Source organism: Moschus berezovskii, chromosome 1 (genome assembly GCF_049115385.1).
Source record: "Moschus berezovskii isolate FMDL1 chromosome 1, NW_MosBer_1.0, whole genome shotgun sequence".
In the NCBI taxonomy this organism is placed as follows: Eukaryota; Metazoa; Chordata; class Mammalia; order Artiodactyla; family Moschidae; genus Moschus; species Moschus berezovskii.
The window spans coordinates 79,985,098-80,007,938 of record NC_142460.1 but is presented as its reverse complement, the minus strand read 5'-3'; the positions used below and the strand labels follow the sequence as shown (position 1 = coordinate 80,007,938).

At 43.1% G+C, this 22,841-nt stretch overlaps 1 protein-coding gene across 3 annotated transcripts in view; it reads left to right on the top strand.

Moving 5' to 3' along the window:
- Positions 1–22,528, top strand: part of DRD3 (dopamine receptor D3) — a 47,393-nt gene extending 24,865 nt beyond the window's left edge. The window contains exons 3-7 of one of the 3 annotated variants that reach the window (XM_088840564.1): positions 465–607; positions 14,085–14,281; positions 20,391–20,526; positions 20,626–20,673; positions 22,332–22,528. In XM_088840564.1, the coding sequence (XP_088696690.1) occupies positions 465–607; positions 14,085–14,281; positions 20,391–20,526; positions 20,626–20,673; positions 22,332–22,528 (721 nt within the window). Of the gene's footprint in view, positions 1–464; positions 608–14,084; positions 14,282–15,618; positions 15,697–20,327; positions 20,674–22,331 lie in introns of all 3 variants that reach the window. The other 2 variants (XM_055418405.2, XM_088840540.1) reach the window with 2 other exon arrangements.
- The last annotated feature ends 313 nt before the right edge of the window (positions 22,529–22,841 follow it).

Here is a 22,841-nt window from a genome sequence, read left to right as displayed (position 1 = left end):
GTTAGAATTAATGTTAGGATACAAGCAGGGATAAACATCCTCTTTGGGCACAGTTCCATCATTATCTGCAAACTGTGGGAGAAAATAAAGGCACACAAAGCAGCACCTAGCGTCTTCAGGTTTAGGGGTGTGAGGGTATGTGAATACAAGGCTGGAATACGCTGGGCCACCAGCCATTCCTGATGCCCTCGTGGATATATAAGAAGCTTGCTGACAACCCAGTGTCACCCGCTATGCTTTCCACTTTCTCCCTTTCTCTGCTCACCTCCCTCCATGAGTTCTCATCTGTCTTATCTCAATCTTTTTGCTGTTCACTCAAAGACCCCTTTCTCCCTAAAGTTTCTCCAACCAAATTATTTTTCTCCTTCCGCATGTATCAACCTGCTTATTTATCCAGTAAACTTTTGCAGCCTGTCCTTTGATGCTTCTTATCATGTCTGTTCTCTATCCCCTTCCTTTCACAGGTACACTGCTGTGGTCATGCCCGTTCACTACCAGCAAGGCACAGGACAGAGCTCCTGTCGACGGGTGGCCCTCATGATCACAGCTGTCTGGCTGCTGTCCTTTGCTGTGTCTAGCCCTCTCCTCTTTGGTTTCAACACCACAGGTAACAACGACAGTGTCACTTCCAACCCCCAAGGGATTCCCAGTACATCTGAATGGCTGCGAGTGGTGTTCACCCCTGAAATGTCTGACCTCAAAGGCAGTGTACTTTGTAATCAAATGAGGATCCTATAGACTGCAAAGCACTGGCCTCTATTGATTACAAATAAAATAGAAAGCAAAATCTCTTCAATTAATGGTGCAGGAGCCACATTCTGCCCCAATTAGTGAAGTCTGGCCCACTCCTGTTTTAAAAGAAATACCATTGTATTCATTTGAAGAAATATGCCAGTTAAAAAAACTATGCTATATGAATAATTCAGGTGAGATTTGTTAATGAAAAGATGATAATTTGTAATGAATTTACAACGCAAAGTAGCATATCATAAAAGCCCTTGAGCAGGGTATACATTTCTAGCTTGTTACTCAATAAGATTCATTTCTAGCACTTGGGAACTAGGATACATTTGTGAATTATTGGAGGATGTATTTTATATTTTTAATATATAGAAATTTTTGACCATGGTGCTTGGCATATGGTACATCTTCTATTAGATGGATGGGTGGATGGATGGATGGATGGATGGATGGACAAACGATAAAAAATGTGTTTATCTGACATGTCCAGGACTTTAAATACAATCCTGATCCAAATTTACACCTCATGTGCTTCAGTGCCTTTCATGTCTATTCTATGACCATCTTTCAGCCTCAGGAATTTGATGTGTTGAAAGAAAACTGTTGGCACATATAGTAAAGTTATAGGCATTGACAGTAAACACTGAGTATTCACTAAAAGATAACTAATTAACTCCTTTTCTAGTGTTCGTCTGGATTTCTTACTTTGTCCATTTGAATTGGTTCATTCAATTCCTACTGTGTTCCATTTTTATGAATTTCTGGTATACATGTACAAGTCACATAGCTATGTACTTACGTGTACAGATATATGTAACATTTTACATATAAATTCAGGTAAATCTTAATGTATGAATAGTCTTCAAAGAGTCATTTGCTGGTCAGTTATTTAGAAGTCAGAATACTTAGGAAGGCAGAGGCCCTGGAGTCAGAAAAACCTAGATTCAAACTTCAATTCTACTACATAACAGCTATGTCTGTTTGAACAAGTTACTTAACTTTTCTAAGTTAAGCTTCCTTAGTGACAAATTTGGAGTAATAATATAGTAGAGCATAAATGAACAAAATCAAATATTTGTACTAGGACTATGTATTTAGTTAGGAAGTTTTCAGCATTTATTTTTATATATGGCCTCCTGCAAATAAGTGCAGCAACTTCATCTCTAAAATTACATGTTATGCTGAACTCTTTATAAAAGATGACATATTACTGCATGTGTCATATGTCTTTACTTATTACTGTTCAGGGTTGTAATCAAACCATGTATATTTTTATATGTGATTCAGGGTGAATTTTGACTCTCTATAATTTTCATTGGCTCTAGAATCTAAGCCTACATATGCTATAACTTCATTCCACCTCCTTCATGGAGCTTTTTTTTTTACAATTAAGTGAAGATTAAGTTGGGATAACATACATAGACATGCCAAGCACATATCCCCTGCTCAAGGTGAGGCTTGTTTCTCTGCCATATTAGAGGTTAAATTGAGAAGTTATCCAATGAAGATGTGCCTGGTCAATTCAGGGTGCTCCTAAAATATGATGTTGTTATCATCCTTGCGTTACTTTTTACCGTTTCCCATGACCACTTACCAATGACACATTACATACACAAACACACATGTGTACACACAGACACCCAGGCAACATTCTCTAACATAACAACAGAGGTTGACTCTGGCACTCAAACACCATTTCGATGAGTCTAAATGTGCTTTGGGCGTTAGTCTGATAGCTAAGCCACCCTCTGTATCCATGTTTCTATAAGAAAATGCATTCTGGACTTCCCTGGTGCTCCAATGCATGAGCCTGGGTTTGATTCCTGGTCAGGGAACTAGATCCTACATGCCATAACTAAGAATTCTCATGCCACAACTAAGACCCAACAAAGCCAAATAAATAAACACTTTTTCAAAAAGAGAAAATGCCTTCGAAGTTGGAATCTGCAGTATGGGGCACTCACTACCACTGCTAGACCAAAGTGGTCCTTCCCTGGGCAGCAGCAAACCTCCAGCAACGTTTGCTGGGCAGAGTTATTCCTCTTACTCATTCTTGGAGGCTGGCAGGGGCAGTCTTACTCATGCTCACACACACACACACGCACATAATCACAAAACCTGACATTAGACAGAGTTCCCAGTTAATGTCAACATGTAAGGTGAAGAATGATGAGCTAATTGCAGTCTTGTTGCCACCAGTGAGATCATAACTGTTCCAGAAATAAAACTTTCCAAAAGAATTTTCAAATACAGCCTTGAGAAGGCAAAAAAAGACTTGTGACTTAGCACATATAGGCTCGCTTCTCTGTCATCTCTTTCTCTTTTACTTTTAAATGTATTCATTAGACTATAGTAAGTGAAAGTGAAAGTCACTCAGTTGTGTCCAACGCTTTGCAACCCCATGGACTACACAGTCCATGAAATTCCCCAGGCCAGATTATTGGAGTGGGTAGCCGTTCCCTTCCCCAGGGGATCTTCCCAACTCAGGGATGTAACCCAGGTCTCCCTCATTGCAGGCAGATTCTTTACCAGCTGAGCCACCAGGGAAGCCCAGACTATAATAAGGTCTCCACTTATTCATATATTGTGTTAAATTCTCTGGGCCATTATAAAAGCCCAATAGAGATTAGCCAGTGTTATTGTTATTATTATTATTATGTATTAGAAAAAGTTCCTCTGCTTCAAAATATAACTATGCCCTCGCTCCAAGGGAAATCTAAACAGTGGAGTTCTGCCGGTGGAAGGAGAGGAGCCTCGTCGTCTCATTCTAGAACACTGGTTAGAGAATTTGTGAGCAGGACTCAAGGCAGAGAAACCCAGCCGTCCTCCTCTGCCACTTCTGGCCTTCACAGCATAACTTCGCTATTGATATAGTGATATATTGCATCTATAAGGAATTTCCCAAGTTGTATTGAAAGCCCAATAGAAATAACCTCTCTGCCATTTTTTCTCACTCCTCCTCCTGTGAGAAGCAGAGGATAAAGGAGCAGTATACTGCCAGCACCTGATAGTGGACGTCACTGGACTTCTACTAAATGCAGCACAAAACACAACCTTCTGGCAGAGCTCTTCTTTCTTTTAATTTCTTTTTTCTTTTCCTAAATTAATTAATTTACATATTTGGCTGCGTCAGGTCTTCGCTGCAGCACAAGGGATCTTCGCTACCTCCTGAGGGGTCTTTCATCACAATGCCCAGACTCTCCAGCTGTGGCTCAGGGGCTCCAGAGCCCATGAATTCAGTAGCTTGCCGCGGGCTTAGTTGCTCTGAGGTATGTGGGATCTTTGTTTCCTGCCCAAGGATCAAACCCGCATCCCCTGCATTACAAGGTGGGTGCTTAACCCCTGGACCACCAAGGAAGTCCCCCGGAGCTCATCTTTTAATGAAATGGGCGGCCACGCAGGATTGTGAATGGTCAGAGAACATCATCAGTTCAGTTCAGTCGCTCAGTCATGTCCGACTCTTTGCGACCCTAGGGACTGAGGTAGAACAAAGTTGAACTGCAGTTTCTTCCTTCCTGGAATCACTCTTATTGCCTGAGAAGGGTGACGTGCATTTCTGGATGCACATGTAAGACAGGACCATGGGTTGCAGAGAGTTCCAAGGCTGTGGGGCCTCATTGACCTGTGTTGCCTCGGTTTCCAGCAGAGACTCAACAGTCAGGAGTCAAATATCACAGCATCAACAGCCCCTAAGGCAGTGGAGGGTGGAGAGTTAGTGCTAGTTCAGTTCAGTTGAGTCGTTCAGTCATGTCCGACTCTTTGCGACCCCATGAACTGCAGCACACCAGGCCTCCCTGTCCACCACCAACTCCCAGAGTCCACCGAAACCCATGTCCATTGAGTCGATGATGCCATCCAACCATCTCATCCTCCTGCCCTCAATCTTTCCCAGCATCAGGGTCTTTTCAAATGAGACAGCTCTTCCCATCAGGTGGCCAAAATATTGCTGTTCCAGCTTCAACATCAGTCCTTCCAATGAACACCCAGGACTGATCTCCTTTAAGATGGACTGGTTGGACCTCCATGCAGTCCAAGGGACTCTCAAGAGTCTTCTCCAAAACCACAGTTCAAAAGCATCAATTCTTTGGTGCTCAGCTTTCTCAGTAGTCCAACTCTCACATCCATACATGACCACTGGGAAAACCATAGCCTTGACTAGATAGACCTTTGTTGACAGAGTAATGTCTCTGCTTTTCAATATGCTTTCCACATTGGTCATAACTTTTCTTCCAAGGATATTGCATGGCTGCAATCACCATCTGCAGTGATTTTGGAGCCCAGAAAAATAAAGTCAGCCACTGTTTCCCCATGTATTTCCCATGAAGTGATGGGACCAGATGCCACAATCTTAGTTTGCTGAATGTTGAGCTTCAAGCCAACTTTTTCACTCTCCTCTTTCACTTTCATCACGAGGCTCTTTAGTTCTTCTTCTCTTTCTGCCATAAGGGTGGTGTCATCTGCATATCTGAGGTTACTGATGTTTCTCCCAGCAATCTTGATTCCAGCTTGTGCTTCCTCCAGCCCAGCGTTTCTCATGATGTACTCTGCATATAAGTTAAATAAGCAGGGTGACAATATACAGCCTTGATGTACTCCTTTTCCTATTTGGAACCAGTCTGTTGTTCCATGTCCAGTTCTAACTGTTGCTTCCTGACCTGCATACAGGTTTCTCTAGAGGCAGGTCAGGTGGTCTGGGATTCCCATCTCTTTTAGAATTTTCCACAGTTTGTTATGATCCGCACAGTCAAAGGATTTGGGATAGTCAATAAAGCAGAAATAGATGTTTTTCTGGAACTCTCTTGCTTTTTTGATGATCCAGCGGATGTTGGCAATTTGATCTCTGGTTCCTCTGCCTTTTCTAAAACCAGCTTGAACATCTGGAAGTTCACGGTTCACGTATTGCTGAAGCCTGACTTGGAGAATTTTGTTAGTGCTAGAGAAAACCCTAAAGATCCCTGATCCTTCCATTGCACAGGTCAGAAAAATAACTAGGATTTAAATGTCTGCTAAATCAGATAGCTATTGAGTTATTTAAAATTCCAGAATAGATAAACAATAGCTGGTGACCAGAATTTAAGAAACTTTCAAGTGCAAGAATCTTTAAAGTCCTACCAACTTACTTAACTTTCTTTTGAAACAAGGAAATAGAGGGGGGCGATTTATGGTTTAGCAATAGAATCTGCACTTTCACTACTAGAGGGTGGGTTCGATCCCTGGTCAGGGAAGTAAGATCCCACATGCCACACGTGTATATGTGTGTATTAGTCACTCAGTTGTGTATGACTTTGTGTGACCCCATGGACTGTAGCCAACCAGCTTCTCTGTCCATGGAATTCTCTAGGCAAGAATACAGGAATGGGTTGCCATTCCCTCCTCCACGAGATCTTTCCAACCCAGGGATTGAACCTGGGTCTCCTGCATTGCAGGTGGACTCTTCTGAGCCACCAGGGAAACCGTCACAGTGTGGCTTAAAAAAAAAAAAAAAAGAAGACTCTAGATTTTAGCAATAGAATGCCTCACCTGGCTTTCAGAACACTGGATGTGGGGCAGGGGGTGGTTAGTTGAGAAGCACAAAGTTAAGAGAATACTAGGCTCATCTTCAATCAAATTCATCAGGATCTCCTGTCTTTGTAAACAAATTGAGGACAAATCCTCCAATGAGTTGGAAATTCATGAATCTCTCAACTCGTTTTTGACTTTGCCATTCACATCACCATGCAACTTAAGTTCACAGCCTAGCCCACAAAAGATGTTTACCACTGAGTGCAGTGCCTTGAATACAGCGTGTCTGACTCTTTGCAACCCCATGGACTATACAGTCCATGGCATTCTCCAGGCCAGAGTACTGGAATGGGTAGCCGTTCCCTTCTCCAGGGGATCTTCCCAACCCAGGGATCGAACTCAGGTCTCCCACATTGCAGGCAGATTCTTTACCAGCTGAGTCATAAGGGAAGCCCTTGAATACAGCAGGGGCTCCATAAACTTGTGTGGAATGAATCACTGGGTGAGTCTCACCATCATTCTTTGCCCCTTAGCTGTTGAAATCAGTTGGCTTAGTAACTTCCTGGCCTTCCCTATTAGGCTTCAGCTCATGACTGCTGATGTTCTTAGGGAAAATGCTCCTCTGTACACGTTGCTCATTGATTCATCATGCACTAACTCATGCTGACAGCACAGTACTGTTTCAGTGAAATAATCAAGACAAGGCACCTCATCTCCTGGGGAAGCCTAGCTCTTGGGGGGCTCCCTGCTCTCACCACCTCCTTGGGACTCAGCAGAGAGAAGCTTTCAGAACTGTATGTGGTGCTTCACTCCGCCCTGCCCGTAGGACGCACTCCTAGGCCTGGCCTGGAGGAGGCTGAGACAGGGCCCAGCTCACTGCCCATCCTTCTCCAAAGTCACTCTGCCTGCTGACAGGCCTCACCAGCCACATAATGTGGAGACATTGTGGGAGAGGCTTCAAAACTCTGTCTAAGCTCAGGCAGCAGGTGCTTAGGGAAGGAAGGACAGGATAACAAGGCATGCTCAGGGGTTGTCTTCATTGCTCAGTGACCCTAAAATAACTATGTGCTTTCTCTGCTCTCTCTTCACTGTTTCTCATACGTATGCTCTCAATATTTTTAATGGAAAATGCTTGCACATGACAAAACATAAAGGGTAGTGATATATATATATATATATATACACACACACACACATGCATACTTACATATAAAAGCATGTACGGCTCCCTCCTATCCTTGACTGCCAACCCCCATCCCCTCCCTAGCAGTAAACACCAATCTTCTTAAAAGACTTGAAACAAGTGCATACACACACACCGCCATGCATGCATACATGAGTGCGTGTGTATGTGTGTCCATTTTTACACAAACAGAAGCATGCTATACCCACTTTTGCTCATTGCTTTTTAAATGTTGTAGTTAATGTATAAAGTATAGAGGTCAGCCTCCCAGAACCCAGAGGAGGATAAAGAAGGGGAGAAGGTCAAGCTGGGGAGACCCATGGACACCCAGCACACCAAAGATGGCAACCAGATGAACAGGAGGAAAGTGACTCTGCCACCTCTCTGACCACCTCACTACAGACGTGCTGAGGTGCCTCCTCACTAGAGGAGACATGTCAGTCACTGACAACAAGGGGGCTGATGGCAGGGGCGGGCTGCTCACTGCCAGCGTGGCTCCTTATAGATTCAGAAAGACCACCAGGTGCCACCCTCTCCCCACCCCCAACCCCGTCTCCCCCAGATGACCAGAAATGCCAATATGGTAATCACTGTTCAGAGTCTTATGAGCCATTTCCTAAAGGATGAAGATACAGGCTTTGGTGAGAGGACATTAATTTTCCTTGAATTTTACCCCCTCCTCAGAGAATCAGAGAATTTGGAGTGGCTCATAAAGGTTTTGGTGGCAGTGTTGTCATTAAAATGTCTCACTGAGCACTAAACACATTCAGTTTGGGTTAATTCTTACCTGTTGCTCCCTTCTCTCCTCTACAAATACTGTTCCATACAAGTTTCTCTCCAAATTTTCATTCCAAGTGATTCCTTCCCTTCCAAGTTCAAAAAGGTCAGAGGAGGTATATAATAAATAATAGTAAATGACATTAATAATAATCATAGCTGCCATTTAGTCTCACAACCTCTACATGAGACAGGATTTTTGTCTTTCTTTCGTAGATAACGAAACTGAGGTTTGGCATGAAAGTGAAAATGACCCCATAGACTATACAGTTCATGGAATTCTCCAGGCCAGAATACTGGAGGGGGTAGCCTTTCCCTTCTCCAGGGGATCTTCCCAACCCAGGGATCACACCTAGGTCTCCCACATTGCAGGCAGATTCTTTACCAGCTGAGTCACAAGGGAAGCCTGAGGTTTGGCATGCTGCTGCTGCTGCTAAGTCGCTTCAGTCGTGTCCAACTCTGCGTGACCCCATAGACGGCACCCCACCAGGCTCCCCCGTCCCTGGTATTCTCCAGGCAAGAACACTGGAGTGGGCTGCCATTTCCTTCTCTAGTGTATGAAAGTGAAAAGTGAAAGTGAAGTCGCTCAGTCATGTCTGACTCTTTGTGATCCCATGGACTGCAGCCTACCAGGCTCCTCTGCCCATGGGATTTTCCAGGCAAGAGTACTGGAGTTGGGTGCCATCACCTTCTCCAAGGTTTGGCATGCTGCTGCTAAGTCACTTCAGTCGTGTCCAACTCTGTGTGACCCCATAGATGGAAGCCCACCAGGCTCCCCTGTCCCTGGGATTCTCCAAGCAAGAACACTGGAGTGGGTTGCATTAAGTAACAAACCCAAGGTCACATAGTTAGTAAGTGGAGACCTGGGTCTCCCACCTCAGGCTGCCTCAGCTCTGCCTTCATCCAAAGACCAGGAAGCAGAATGAGGGGCCCAAGGCTCTCTATCATCAGTTCACACCCAAGGCTACATCTTCTGAGGTCAGATTTTGGGTTGGAGAATCCCCACCCCTTCATTAAGATTGACTGGATGTGCCAACACCTGTTGATGATGGGACAAAGTGCAAGTTTGTTGTGTCCCAGTGGTAGAGGGAAGCGGAGAGTTAAAATCCTAGAAAGAACATTGGTTTTGAGATCAGAATGACTGGAGGAATCCATCTGGTCTCCACCCCTTTCAGGCTCTGTGATGTTTGGCCACTTACTGAATCTCTCTGAGCCTTCGTCAGCTCATCTGAAAATAGAGACAGTAATGGCACCTGCTTACATCATGTTGCCACAATGATTAGGTAAGACAATGTGTATAAAGTCCTTGGAATCACCCAGAAGATATTAGTTTTCTTCCCTTTTCTTTTCCAAGGCGGCACAAGTACCAGGTCTCACTCTGGCTATTGGAGGAATCTCAACATCTGCTCATGAAGACAAAGTTGCATGGCCCTCCTAGAGAGGAGGCCCAGGAGCATTTCTGGACATAAAGCAAGGACAAGGACGTGCCTTGATTCACATTGTCCATGATGACAATATGTTTTCTGGTTCTTTTGCCATCGTACCCTTGAGCAGTACAGGCATTCCCTGAAAAATAAACTTGCCTGTATTCAGCTACCACCTACCCCACATTTGATTCAAACTTGGAGACCTGGCATTCTCAGCACAGAAGCCTTCCTCCTTTCTCTCACTGCATTCAACGCTCCTTTGATGGCCTCCACACCAGCAGGCCCTTTTCCCGGGGCTGCATCCCTCCTGGGAGTCTCTGCTCTGTTACACTGTAACACTCCACCCAGCCTCCCAGGCTGCGTCCCTCTGTGACACTTAGCACAGCATACAGAAAGGACTGTCTGTCTGTCTAGACTGTGAGCTCCTTCAAGGGCAGACACCGAGTCTTACTCATCTTTGTAGCCCCAGTGTAGAGTGGTGTCTGGCATGTAGTCATCAGTAAATTTTCTTTTTAAGTGAACTGTGAGCAACACAAAGATGAATTAGATTTGCATTTCTCCAAAATTTAGTGATGTTGAACATCTTTTCATGTGTTTATTGGCCATCTGTGTAAATTGATACAGCCACTATGGAGAACAGTATGGAGATTCCTTTAAAAACTAGGAATAAAACTACCATGAAAATGAAACATTAGTCGCTCATTTGTATCTAACTCTTTATGATCCCATGGACTGTAGCCTGCCAGGCTCCTCTGTTCATGGAATTATTCAGGGAAGAATACTGGAGTGGGTAGCCGTTCCCTTCTCCAGGAGATCTTCCCAACCCAGGGATCAAACCTAGGTCTCCTGAACTGCAGGCAGATTCTTTACCACCTAAGCCACCTGGGAAGTGAACTACCCCAACAATCCCACTACTGGGCATATACCCTGAGAAAATCATGATTGAAAAAGACACATGTACCCAATGTTCGTAGCACCACTATTTACAATAGCTAGCACATGGAAACAACCTAGATGTCCATCAGCAGATGAACAGATAAAGAAGACATGGTACATATATCCAGTGTAATGTTACAGCCATAAAAAAGAACAAATTTGAAACACTTCTATGAGGTGAATGAAGCTAGAACATGTTATACAGAGTGAAGTCTATCAGAAACAGAATCTATTGTATATCACAGTAACCCAAGACTATGCCCCGACCAGTAACGCTGAAGAAGCTGAAGTTGAACAGTTCTATGAAGACCTACAAGACCTTCTAGAACTAACACCCCAAAAAAGATGTCCTTTTCATTATCGGGGACTGGAATGCAAAAGTAGCAAGTCAAGAAACATCTGGAGTAACAGGCAAATTGGCCTTGGAGTACAGAATGAAGCAGGGCAAAGGCTAATAGAGTTCTGCCAAGAGAACGCACTGGTCATACCAAACACCCTCTTCCAACAACACAAGAGAAGACTCCACACATGGATATCACCGGATGGTCAACACCAAAATCAGATTGATTATATTCTTTGCAGCCAAAGATGGAGAAGCTCTATACAGTCAGCAAAAACAAGACTGGGAGCTGACTGTGGCTCAGATCATGAACTCATCATTGCCAAAATCAGATTGAAATTGAAGAAAGTGGAGAAAACCACTACACCATTCAGGTATGACCTAAATAAAATGCCTTATACAGTGAAAGTGAGAAATAGATTTAAGGGTTTAGATCTGATAGACAGAGTGCCTGATGAACTATGGACGGAGGTTTGTGACATTGTACAGGAGACAGGAATCAAGACCATCCCCAAGAAAAAGAAATGCAAAAAAGCAAAATGGCTGTGTGAGGAGGCCTTACAAATAGCTGTGAAAAGAAGGGAAGCAAAAAGCAAAGGAGAAAAAGAAAGATATATCCATTTGAATGCAGAGTTCCAAAGAATAGCTAGGAGAGATAAGAAAGCCTTCCTCAGTGATCAATGCAAAAAAATAGAGGAAAACAATAGAATGGAAAGACTAGAGATCTCTTCAAGATAATTAGAGATACCAAGGGAACACTTCATGCAAAGATGGGCTCGATAAAGGACAGAAATGGTAGGGACCTAACAGAAGCAGAAGATATTAAGGAGAGGTGGCAAGAATACACAGAAGAACTGTACAAAAAAGATCTTCACAACCAAGATAATCACGATGGTGTGATCACTCACCTAGAGCCAGACATCTTGGAATGTGAAGTCAAGTGGGCCTTAGAGAGCATCATTAGGAACAACTAGTGGAGGTGATGGAATTCCAGTGGAGCTATTTCAAATCCTGAAAGATGATGCTGTGAAAGTGCTGCACTCAATATGCCAGCAAATTTGGAAAACTCAGCAGTGACCACAGGACTGGAAAAGGTCAGTTTTCATTTCAATACCAAAGAAAGGCAATGCCAAAGAATGCTCAAACTACCGCACAATTGCACTCATCTCACACGCTGGTAAAGTCATGCTCAAAATTCTCCAAACCAGGCTTCAGCAATATGTGAACCATGAACTTCCAGATGTTCAAGCTGGTTTTAGAAAAGGCAGAGGAATCAGAGACCAAATTGCCAACATCCATTGGATCATTGAAAAACCAAGAGAGTTCCAGTAAAACATCTATTTCTGCTTTATTGATTATGCCAAATCCTTTGACTGTGTGGATCACAACAAACTATGGAAAATTCTGAAAGAGATGGAAATACCAGACCACCTGACCTGCCTCTGGAAAAACCTGTATGCAGGTCAGGAAGCAACAGTTAGAACTGGACGTGGAACAACAGACTGGTTCCAAATAGGAAAAGGAGTATGTCAAGGCTGTATATTGTCACCCTGCTTATTTCACTTATATGCAGAGTACATCATGAGAAACGCTGGGCTGGAGGAAGCACAAGCTGGAATCAAGATTGCTGGGAGAAATATCAATAACCTCAGATATACAGATGACACCACCCTTATGGCAGAAAGTGAAGAACTAAAGAGCCTCTTGAAAGTGAAAGAGGAGAGTGAAAAAGTTGGCTTAAAGCTCAACATTCAGAAAACTAAGATCATGGCATCCGGTCCCATCACTTCATGGCAAATAGATGGGGAAACAGTGGAAACAGTGGCTGACTTTATTTTTCTGGGCTCCAAAATCACTGCAAATGGTGATTGCAGCCATGAAATTATAATACGCTTACTCCTTGAAAGGTTAGTTATGACCAACCTAGATAGCATATTAAAAAGCAGAGATATTACTTTGCCAACAAAGGTCTGTCTAGGCTATGGTTTTTCCAGTAGTCATATATGGATGTGAGAGTTGGACTATAAAGAAAGCTGAGCGCTGAAGAATTGATGCTTTTAAACTGTGGTTTTAGAGAAGACTCTTGAGAGTCCCTTGGACTGCAAGGAGATCCAACCAGTCCATCCTAAAGGAGATCAGTCTCCTGGGTGTTCGTTGGTAGGACTGATGTTGAAGCTGAAACTCCAATACTTTGGCCACCTCATGTGACGAGTTGACTCACTGGAAAAGACTCTGATACTGCAAGGGATTGCGGGCAGGAGGAGATGGGGACGACAGACAATGAGATGACTGGATGGCATCACTGACTCGATGGACATGAGTTTGAATAAACTCCAGGAGTTGGTGATGGACAGGGAGGCCTGGCTTGCTGTGATTCATGGGGTCGCAAAAAGTCGGACATGACTGAGCGACTGACCTGAACTGAAGTGACTGAACTGAACTGAACTCAACACATGTCTATGGAATCTGGAAAAATGGTATTGATGAACCTATTTGCAGGGAAGGAATGGAGACACACATATATAGAACAGACTTGTGGACACAGTTGGGGAAGGAAAGAGTAGGATGAACAGAGAATGTAGCATAGGCATATATACAGTACCAAGTGTAAAATAGATAGCTGGTAAGAAGTTGCTGTATGACACAGGGAGCAGAGGGGTTGACGGGGGGATGGAGGGAGGCTTAAGAGGGAGGGGATACTTGTATTAATATAATCATGGCTGATTTGCATTGTTGTACAGCAGAAACCAACACAACATTGTCAAGCAATTTCCCTCCATTTAAAAAATAAATATATTTTTTAAAAGATGAATTAGACCTCCTAGGGAGGACAAGCGGACAATGTGGGTGTCTGAGAAGGGACCACTCCCCCACAGCTTAACAATCAGGCCATGAGTGCTATGACACAAAATGATGACAGTAAAGGCCTGTGGGGCACAAAGGGAGTAAGGGTTGCTTCCGACTGAGAAACTCAAGGCAGGGAGCCCTCTCAGAGGAGGCAGCATATAAACTGGGACATGATGAGGGAGGAGATAGGACCGGCTCCCAGCACTGCGCAGACTTCCACTGTGGATCTGATGGTGGAGACACCGCGTGAGAGGTGGGGCCCTCTTCGTGCTGCCCACTGAACCCCGTACTCGACCAACTACTTTGCTTTCTCCGCTTCTCTCCCTCGCAGGGGACCCCAGCATCTGCTCCATCTCCAACCCTGACTTTGTCCTCTACTCTTCAGTGGTGTCCTTCTACCTGCCCTTCGGAGTGACCGTCCTCATCTATGCCAGGATCTACGTGGTGTTGAGACAGAGGAGACGGAAGCGGATCCTCACTCGACAGAACAGTCAGTGCCTCAGTGTCAGACCCGGCTTCCCCCAGCAGGTGAGCATCCCGGAGCGGCAGAAGGAAGACACGGCCTCCCAGCCTTGTGTCCAGCAGTGCACGCTTTTGCCTGTTCTGCCCATCAGGGACACACATCTGCCACCTTTCAACCTGCAGATATTGGCTAGGCCTTGGAGGAAATCCGATCTCAACAGTGCAATGATAGTCCTCCCTAGAGTACCCTTTCTGGGCTTGTTCTGCTTCCTTTCAAAGTCTCTCATTGCCCTCAAATGGCCAGCTGTTCAGATATCACACAGGTATGAAGTTTTAGTGTAGCAGCTTTAGCTGCTGGGCTTCCAGGAATGACTTTCTGGCCACACCATTCACATCAAGAATCACTAGGGTTGTGTTGAAATTTCTTTTCCTTTCTAGATCTGCCTCTGTGTCAAGGCACTAACCAGCTGGTGGAATGGGATGCTGATGTCATGTTTCATTAGGTCTTTTGAGGCTCTGAAAAGGAAGTTCATTGAAATATTCCAGTTGCTTGGACTGTAAATTCTGCTTATTCCAGTGCCTAGTACATGGTTCAAGTGTATTCATTTGAAGCATGAATGGATAGTATTACTTGCAACTGCTAAGCCAGAGACAGCAGGGATATTATACAGCCTCTACCTTCATGGCGGAGAAGGCAATGGCAAGCCACTCCAGTACTCTTGCCTAGAAAATCCCATGGATGGAGGAGCCTGGTAGGCTGCAGTCCATGGGGTCGCTAGGGGTCGGACACGACTGAGCGACTTCACTTTCACTTTTCACTTTCACACATTGGAGAAGGAAATGGCAACCCACTCCAGTGTTCTTGCCTGGAGAATCCCAGGGATGGGGGAGCCTGGTGGACTTCCGTCTATGGGGTCGCACAGAGTCAGACACGACTGAAGTGACTTAGCAGCAGCAGCAGCAACCTTCATGGAGTTTAAAACTTTAGATAAGCAAATAAAACATACCTACACCCAAAATTAATGAGCAGCCCCAAACTGAATAGAATGTTTGCCAAAGTGAGGTGAAGACAACTAAGCACATAAATATTAAATGCTGGAGAGATTATGAGAAGATAAAGTCAATATGCTCAGGAAAGGGCTTCATAGAATAAGAACTAAGTTTGATCTTGAAGGTAGGTCCAAACTGGACATCTAGATCAACCTGTAATGACTTGAGTGAGAATCAGAATCTCAAACTAATAGTCCCAAAGCTTGGGTGGAACAAGAATATTAGCCCCGATGAAATAGGAGGTCAGGACCCAAGACTGAGGATATGAACACATTGTTTTCATGTAGCGTCATCTATTTGACCCAACTATATAGAGCTTAACACACAACTGTTTCTCCTTCAACCCAACCTAGTCTTCCTGTCTACGGTTGCATCCCATTCGGCAGTTTTCACTAAGGGCCAGATTTCCATCAGATGCCACGGGGAAAATGGTAAGTAAGCCATGCCTTCGGTTGTAGTAAAAGAATAAGAGCCCCTTTCTCAAGACAATGGCTTGACTCGATTCCACTTCCACCCCAAAATGAATTTGGCTCCAGTTTCATACTTGGATTTATGATAAATAACAACCCTGAGAACCTATCTAATTTGAGCTTCAGAATAGGCATTATCAAGTGATATTCCAGGAGCATGTGACTCTTGGGATAGATCCAAATGACTGGAGCCAGTGACTCTTGGATGTGTTGTGGAGTTTACTGTCTAGAACCACCTGCATTAGAGGGAAAGGACATCACTGAAACAGACATGGGCAGAGCCAAGAAAAGTAGAAAAAGGAGGCTAATGGGAGAATTTCATGTGCCCAGTTGCCATCAAATATGGGGAAAACCAAGACATTTTCATAGTTACCCTAATTCTTATCCTTCCCATTCAAACCAGCCCTGACTCCCCAAGCAAGCCAAGTGCAAAAGGAGCCTAAAAGTGTTAGATAAAAGACCAGTATCCCTCTCCCTGAACTCCAAAGCTAAGTAAATATTAGGAATAAAGCTTGAAAAACCCATAATGATGAATGACAGAGCCTTGTTTAATTTCTGTATAGTTCAGTGGCTCAGTCGTGTCCAACTCTTTGCAACCCCATGAACTGCAGCACGCCAGGCTTCCCTGTCCATCACCAACTCCCGGAATTTACTCAAACTCATGTCCATTGAGTCGGTGATACCATCCAACCATCTCATCCTCTGTTGTTCCCTTCTCCTCCCGCCTTCCATCTTTCCCAGCATCAGGGTCTTTTCAAATGAGTCAGTTCTTTGCATCAGGTGACCAAAGTATTGGAGTTTCAACTTCAACATCAGTCCTTCCAATGAATATTCAGTACTGATTTCCTCTAAGATGGACTGGTTGGACCTCCTTGCACTTCAAGGGACTCTCAAGAGTCTTCTCCAACACCACAGTTCAAAAGCATCAATTCTTCGGTGCTCAGCTTTCCTTATAGTCATGTATAGTCACATCCATACATGACTACTGGAAAAACCATAGCCTTGACTAGGTGGATGTTTGTTGGCAAAGTAATGTCTCTGCTTTTTAATATGCTGTCTAGGTTGGTCATAACTTTTCTTCCAAGAAGCAAGTGTCTTTTAATTTCATGACTGCAGTAACCATCTGTAGTGATTTTGGAGCCCCAAAAAATAAAGTCAGCCACTGTTTCCACTGTTTCCCCATCCATTTGCCATGAAGTGATGGGACCAGATGCCATGATCTTAGTTTTTTGAATTTTGAGTTTTAAGCCAACTTTTTCACTTTCCTCCTTCACTTTCATCAAGAGGCTCTTTAGTTCTTCTTCACTTTCTGCCATAAGGGTGGTGTCATCTGCATATCTGAGGTTATTGATATTTCTTCCGGCAATCTTGATTCCAGCTTGTGCTTCCTCCAACCCAGCGTTTCTCATGATATACTCTGCATATAAGTTAAATAAGCAGGGTGACAATATACAGCCTTGATGTACTCCTTTTCCTATTTGGAACCAGTCTGTTGTTTCATGTCCAATTCTGTTGCTTCCTGACCTGCATACAGATTTCTCAGGAGGCAGGTCAGGTGGTCTGGTATTCCCATCTCTTTTAGAATTTTCCATAGTTTATTGTGATCCACACAGTCAAAGGCTTAGTCAATAAAGCAGAAATAGATGTTTTTCTGGAACTCTCTTGCTTTTTTGATGATCCAGCGGATGTTGGCAATTTGATCTCTGGTTCCTCTGCCTTTTCTAAAACCAGCTTGAACATCTGGAAGTTCACGGTTCACATATTGCTGAAGCCTGGCTTGGAGAATTTTGAGCATTACTTTGCCCAATGTGTGAGATGAGTGCAATTGTGCGGTAGTTTGAACATTCTTTGGCATTGCCTTTCTTTGGGATTGGAATGAAAAGTGATATTTTTCAGTCCTGTGACCGCTGCTGCGTTTACCAAATTTGCTGGCATATTGAGTGCAGCTCTTTCACAGCATCATCTTTTAGGATTTGAAGTTACTCAACTGGAATTTCATCACTTCCACTAGCTTTGTTCATAGTGATGCTTCCTAAGACCCACCTGACTTCACATTCCCACCAGACTTTGTCTGGCTCTAGCTGAGTGATCATACCATCATGATTATCTGGGTCATGAAGGTTTTTTTCTTTAGTTCTTCTGTGTATTCTTGCCGCTTTTCTTAATATCTGTATAGTTAACTAACCATTTTTACCTGGTCCTCATATAGCAGTTACAGACTCTTGCTGCAAATGATTTTTTTTTTTAGTAGGTAGGAGGTTTAAAGTTACCTACAACAAATCTAAGGTCTGAGAAGGCTCCAAGGGCAAATGAAGGAAAAGTAGTAACTATGTAGGAGTGATTGGAGAATCAAGAAGCTGGCATTGTCCGGAGTGTGGAGAATTAGGTTCTGTTCTGCCATCTGGGAATGGAGGACTCTTCCAGCTATATCCCAAGGAGTCCAGTGTTTCTTCATGTCAGTCAGAGAGGTCGTGATAAAAGTTTGTAGAGAGAGCTGAAAAATACACTCACTAATGTGAAAACAGGAAGAATCACTTTCCTTCTGTAGGACTGAATTTCCAAATCTGTGAAAGGGAGACAAGCTGCTTTAGAACAGTGTTCTCCAATGTGAGATTTCATAAGCACTCTCAGAAATTTGTCTCTGGCCCTTTAGTTTCAGAAATAATTCACCTTTCAGAAGATCACTAGATGTCAGCTCAGTCATAAATATAATCTTACAAATGGTCAGCCGGAATAATCACAATATACTTATATTAATTTTTAGAAAATTCTATCAAAATGAAAACCAAATTTTTAAAAAACGTATTATGATAGAATCCTTACAAACACATCTGTGAGCAGTTTATAAAACAGTAAATTATCTTGAAGGCCACTTGCATTCAGTTCAGTTCAGTTCAGTTCAGTCGCTCAGTCGTGTCCGGCTCTCCGCGACCCCATGAATCACAGCACGCCAGGCCTCCCTGTCCAGCACCAACTCCATTCATCCATTTATTCAACAATGTTTCTGAGCGTGTGCAGTATACTGCCCCTGAGTATTTAGAAGACTATGATTCCTTGAACTAAGGAGAGACTAGTGAAAGTTCTTGGTTGTTGACACTGACTAACATGTAAAAAAAGGAATTTACTGGAAGGATATCAAGGAGCTCAAGCTTAACAAGAAGGCTAAAGAACAGCTTCAGAAGATGCTGTTCATGCCTAAGGAAGAATCTGGGTAGAATAGTGAGGACACTGGACACTGACTGTCCCCACTGCTAGATGAATTCTGAAGTCTTGCTTCATGAGCAAGTTCAAGGTTGTAGGTTCAAATTTCCAATTGGCTGGGTTTGGTTCATGTGTTCATGAGCCAGAGTTCTAGCTGCCCTGTGGGGAGGTCAGGGAGAGTGAATATCTGATTTTCATGGTTTTAGTACGGGTGTTGGGGAGTCTTTCTTCTACTCAAGATTAACACAGTATCTGAGTTTTCAAACATGGGAAAAAGTGCTGTTGTTGAGCACACACACATCCTCCAAAATACCCAAAACATCTGCATATCATCAATTTTCTACTCTGAGTCTGCCCACCCCAAACCTATTTCTTTTTATTTGTTTTCTGTTTTATAAGTGAGGCTCAGAGACATTTAATTCACTTGCCCAAGGATGCATCTAAGTAGTAAGAAGCTGAGATGAAAATCCTGTTTTTTTTAACTTTTTGTTATTGAAAATTTCAGAAGTAAAAATGTAGAAAGACAAATATAACTAAGCCTTCAGTAGCCATCAGCCAAGCTCAGCAATTATCAGCTCATGGCCCCATCTTCTTTCAACTACATGCCCACCTACATTCATACACCCCACTGGATTGCTGTGAAGCAGATCTCAAACACAATAACATTTCAACCAAAAATATGGTATAAGACTCTCTAAAGGATATGGGCCCTTTTATAAAACATATAACCACAATACCACATCACACTAACAAATTTAATAATAATTCCTCCCTAGTGGCTCATATGGTTAAGAATCTGCCTGCAGTGTAGGAGACCTGGGTTCAATCCCTAGGTCGGGAAGATCTCCTGGAGAAGGGAATGGCTATGCACTCCAGTATGAGGAATCTGGTGGGCTATAGTACATGGGGTCACAAAGAGTCAGACATGACTGAGCAACTAACACACACATGATATTAAATATTCATTCAAAATTTCCTCAAATGTCAGGTAAATTGTTATAGATGGTTTATTTGCATCAAAATTCAAGTAAGACCCATACTTTGTACCCAGTAGGTGTTGTTGTCATTGCAATTTATTTGTTGAAGAAATTGAGTCATTTGTCTTGTAGTTTCCCATATTCCAGATTTTTCTCCTTACATCCTAATGGTGTCATTTAACCCATCCAGGTCATTCTATCTCAGAAAGTCCAGGCTATAATTCTACGCTCCCCTCCTCAAGGGATTGTTGTGATTCTCAGATGTTCTATATGTGGTAGGTGCTTTTGGTTGTAATGGTATAAGCAGATTTTGTTTACCATAACTTCCCATGAGCCCACCACTCTCAGAGGCACCCTCTGTAGGTATCACAGAATGATGGTTCTTTTTCCTTCATTGCACTGTTTCCCTTTCAGGAACATTCAGAAGATAAACAATATCCCCAGAAATGTCAGGACCCACTCTTTTTACATCTACAGCCCCTCTCCCCTGGCCAGACACACATGGAGCTGAAACGCTACTACAGCATCTGCCAAGACACTGCCTTGGGAACACCAGGCTTCCAAGACGGAGAGGGAGACTTGAAAAGGGAAGGGAGGACTCGGAACTCTCTCAGCCCTACCATGGCACCTAAACTCAGCCTAGAGGTTCGAAAACTCAGTAACGGCAGGTTATCGACATCCCTGAGGCTGGGGCCCCTGCAACCTCGGGCAGTGCCACTGCGGGAAAAGAAGGCAACCCAGACGCTGGTCATTGTGCTTGGTGAGTCCGAGTCATGTTAAGCTGGGATAGACTGGATTACGTTGGGTTAGGCTGAATTTAGTGGAGCTGGTGGAGGATACTTGGGTAACCCTATTTAACAGAAATTGGAAATCTGACAACTTTAATACTTGTAAATGTTAATATTTATAAATGTTTAGAATGTAAAGAGTTTGTGAATACATCTTAATGCTGATGGAAATTCAAAACACTTAGACTGAAATTTATAAAACCAAACAAGTCACCTAATTGAGCTGTGTTTTGCATCTATCACTTGGAATTATAATGGATAAACCAAATAATAAATAAGACAACAATTCAATAAAACCATCTGGCACATATTGGATATTTACTAAATGCTTACCTATTTTAAAATATTGAGGGGGGAAAATGAGGATGCAAAAAGACTTCTGCCATATGATATTATAACATCTAGATTAAATATAGAGAAAAAAAGACTGAAAATTAATTCACTCAGATGTCAAAAGTGATTGACTGTACAGTGGCTGATTATTTCACATTTTTTAGTTTTCCATATTTATCAAGTTTTCCATAATATATAAAACTGGAACTAGTTGTTATAGTAGAAAAATACAAACTTTATTTAAATAAAGAAATTAAAAATTTATAAGTTGCAATACCATATAGAGGTTAGTTAAGGTAACCATATCCTATTCTAATGAGTCAGTTCTTCACATCAGGTGGCCAAAGTATTGGAGAAGGAAATGGTAACCCACTCCAGTATTCTTGCCTGGAGAATCCCATGGACGGAGAAGCCTGGTAGGCTACAGTCCACAGGGTCGCAAAGAGTCGGACACGACTGAGCGACTTCACTTTCACTTTGGGTAACCATATTTAACAGAAATTGGAAATCCAACAACTTTAATACTTGTAAGTGTTAATATTTATAAATGTTTAGAATGTAAAGAGTTTGTGAATATATCTTAATGCTGACGGAAATTCAGAACTGACTCATTGGGAAAGACCTTGATGCTGGGAAAGACTGAAGGTGGGAGGAGAAGGGGATGACAGAGGATGAGATGGTTAGATGGCATCATCAACTTGATGGACATGAGTTTGAGTAAGCTCCGGGAATTGATGATGGACAGGGAAGCCTGGTGTGCTGCAGTCCTTGGGGTTGCAAAGAGTCGCACATGACTGAGTGACTGAACTGAACTGTATCCTGTTCACTGTCAGAGACAAGCCCCAAACTTGTCATATCTTAGGGACTTCTTATATCCAGGGAACCCCTATGTTAATCTCCTTGACAGCCTTAATTATGTCAATTGCATCTTTAAGGTCTTCCCCTATCAATGCCAAGAATCATATCTTGCATGGATAGACATAAACATTTGAATTGAACTGAGAAGTTGACAAGGCTAATGAAGAATTATGTAAAGATCAAACTGGAAAACTGATTTAGGAGCAAAGGTCTAGGATGAATCAAAGATGTAAGCATCTAGTTTTCTCATCTAAAAAAAAAGAAAGTGACTAATCATACTTATTTCATAGGTTTGGTGTAAAAATTAGAAGTTTAAAATTAAAATTAAACTTGCAGCATACTGGCTGCCATTAAGTAAACAACAGGGACTCGTTTTCATGCTTCAACAAAGGAAGTAAACAAATCTGTGACCCGGTTTTTCTTTTCCTTTGCACCTTAGGGACCTTCATTGTCTGCTGGCTGCCCTTCTTCGTGACCCACATTCTCAATGCCCACTGCGGAGCGTGCCACGTGTCCCCACAGCTCTACAGTGCCACCACGTGGCTGGGCTACGTGAATAGTGCCCTCAACCCCGTGATCTATACCACCTTCAACGTCGAGTTCCGGAAAGCCTTCCTCAAGATACTGTCCTGCTGAAGGAGGATGGGAGAGAAGACTCCCTGTGCCCACCTTTAGCTGCCAGGCCACGGTGCTGCTGGCCTGCTCAGAAGGATGGTGCAATATTTTCTGAATGGGGAAGGAGATCCCTAGAGCAAGGATGTCCCTGTGTGGCAGGTGTCACCAACTACTTCCTCCAGAACAGCATGTTCTACCTCCCCAGCTAAAATCTGACTTCAGTCTGGTAATCTTGAAGTGGTTTAGGGCCCCTGAATGATAAGCAATAATTCAGAGAGAAGCTGATAGGACACGATTCCACACACAAACACCATTGTCATCAGAGGCATGATTC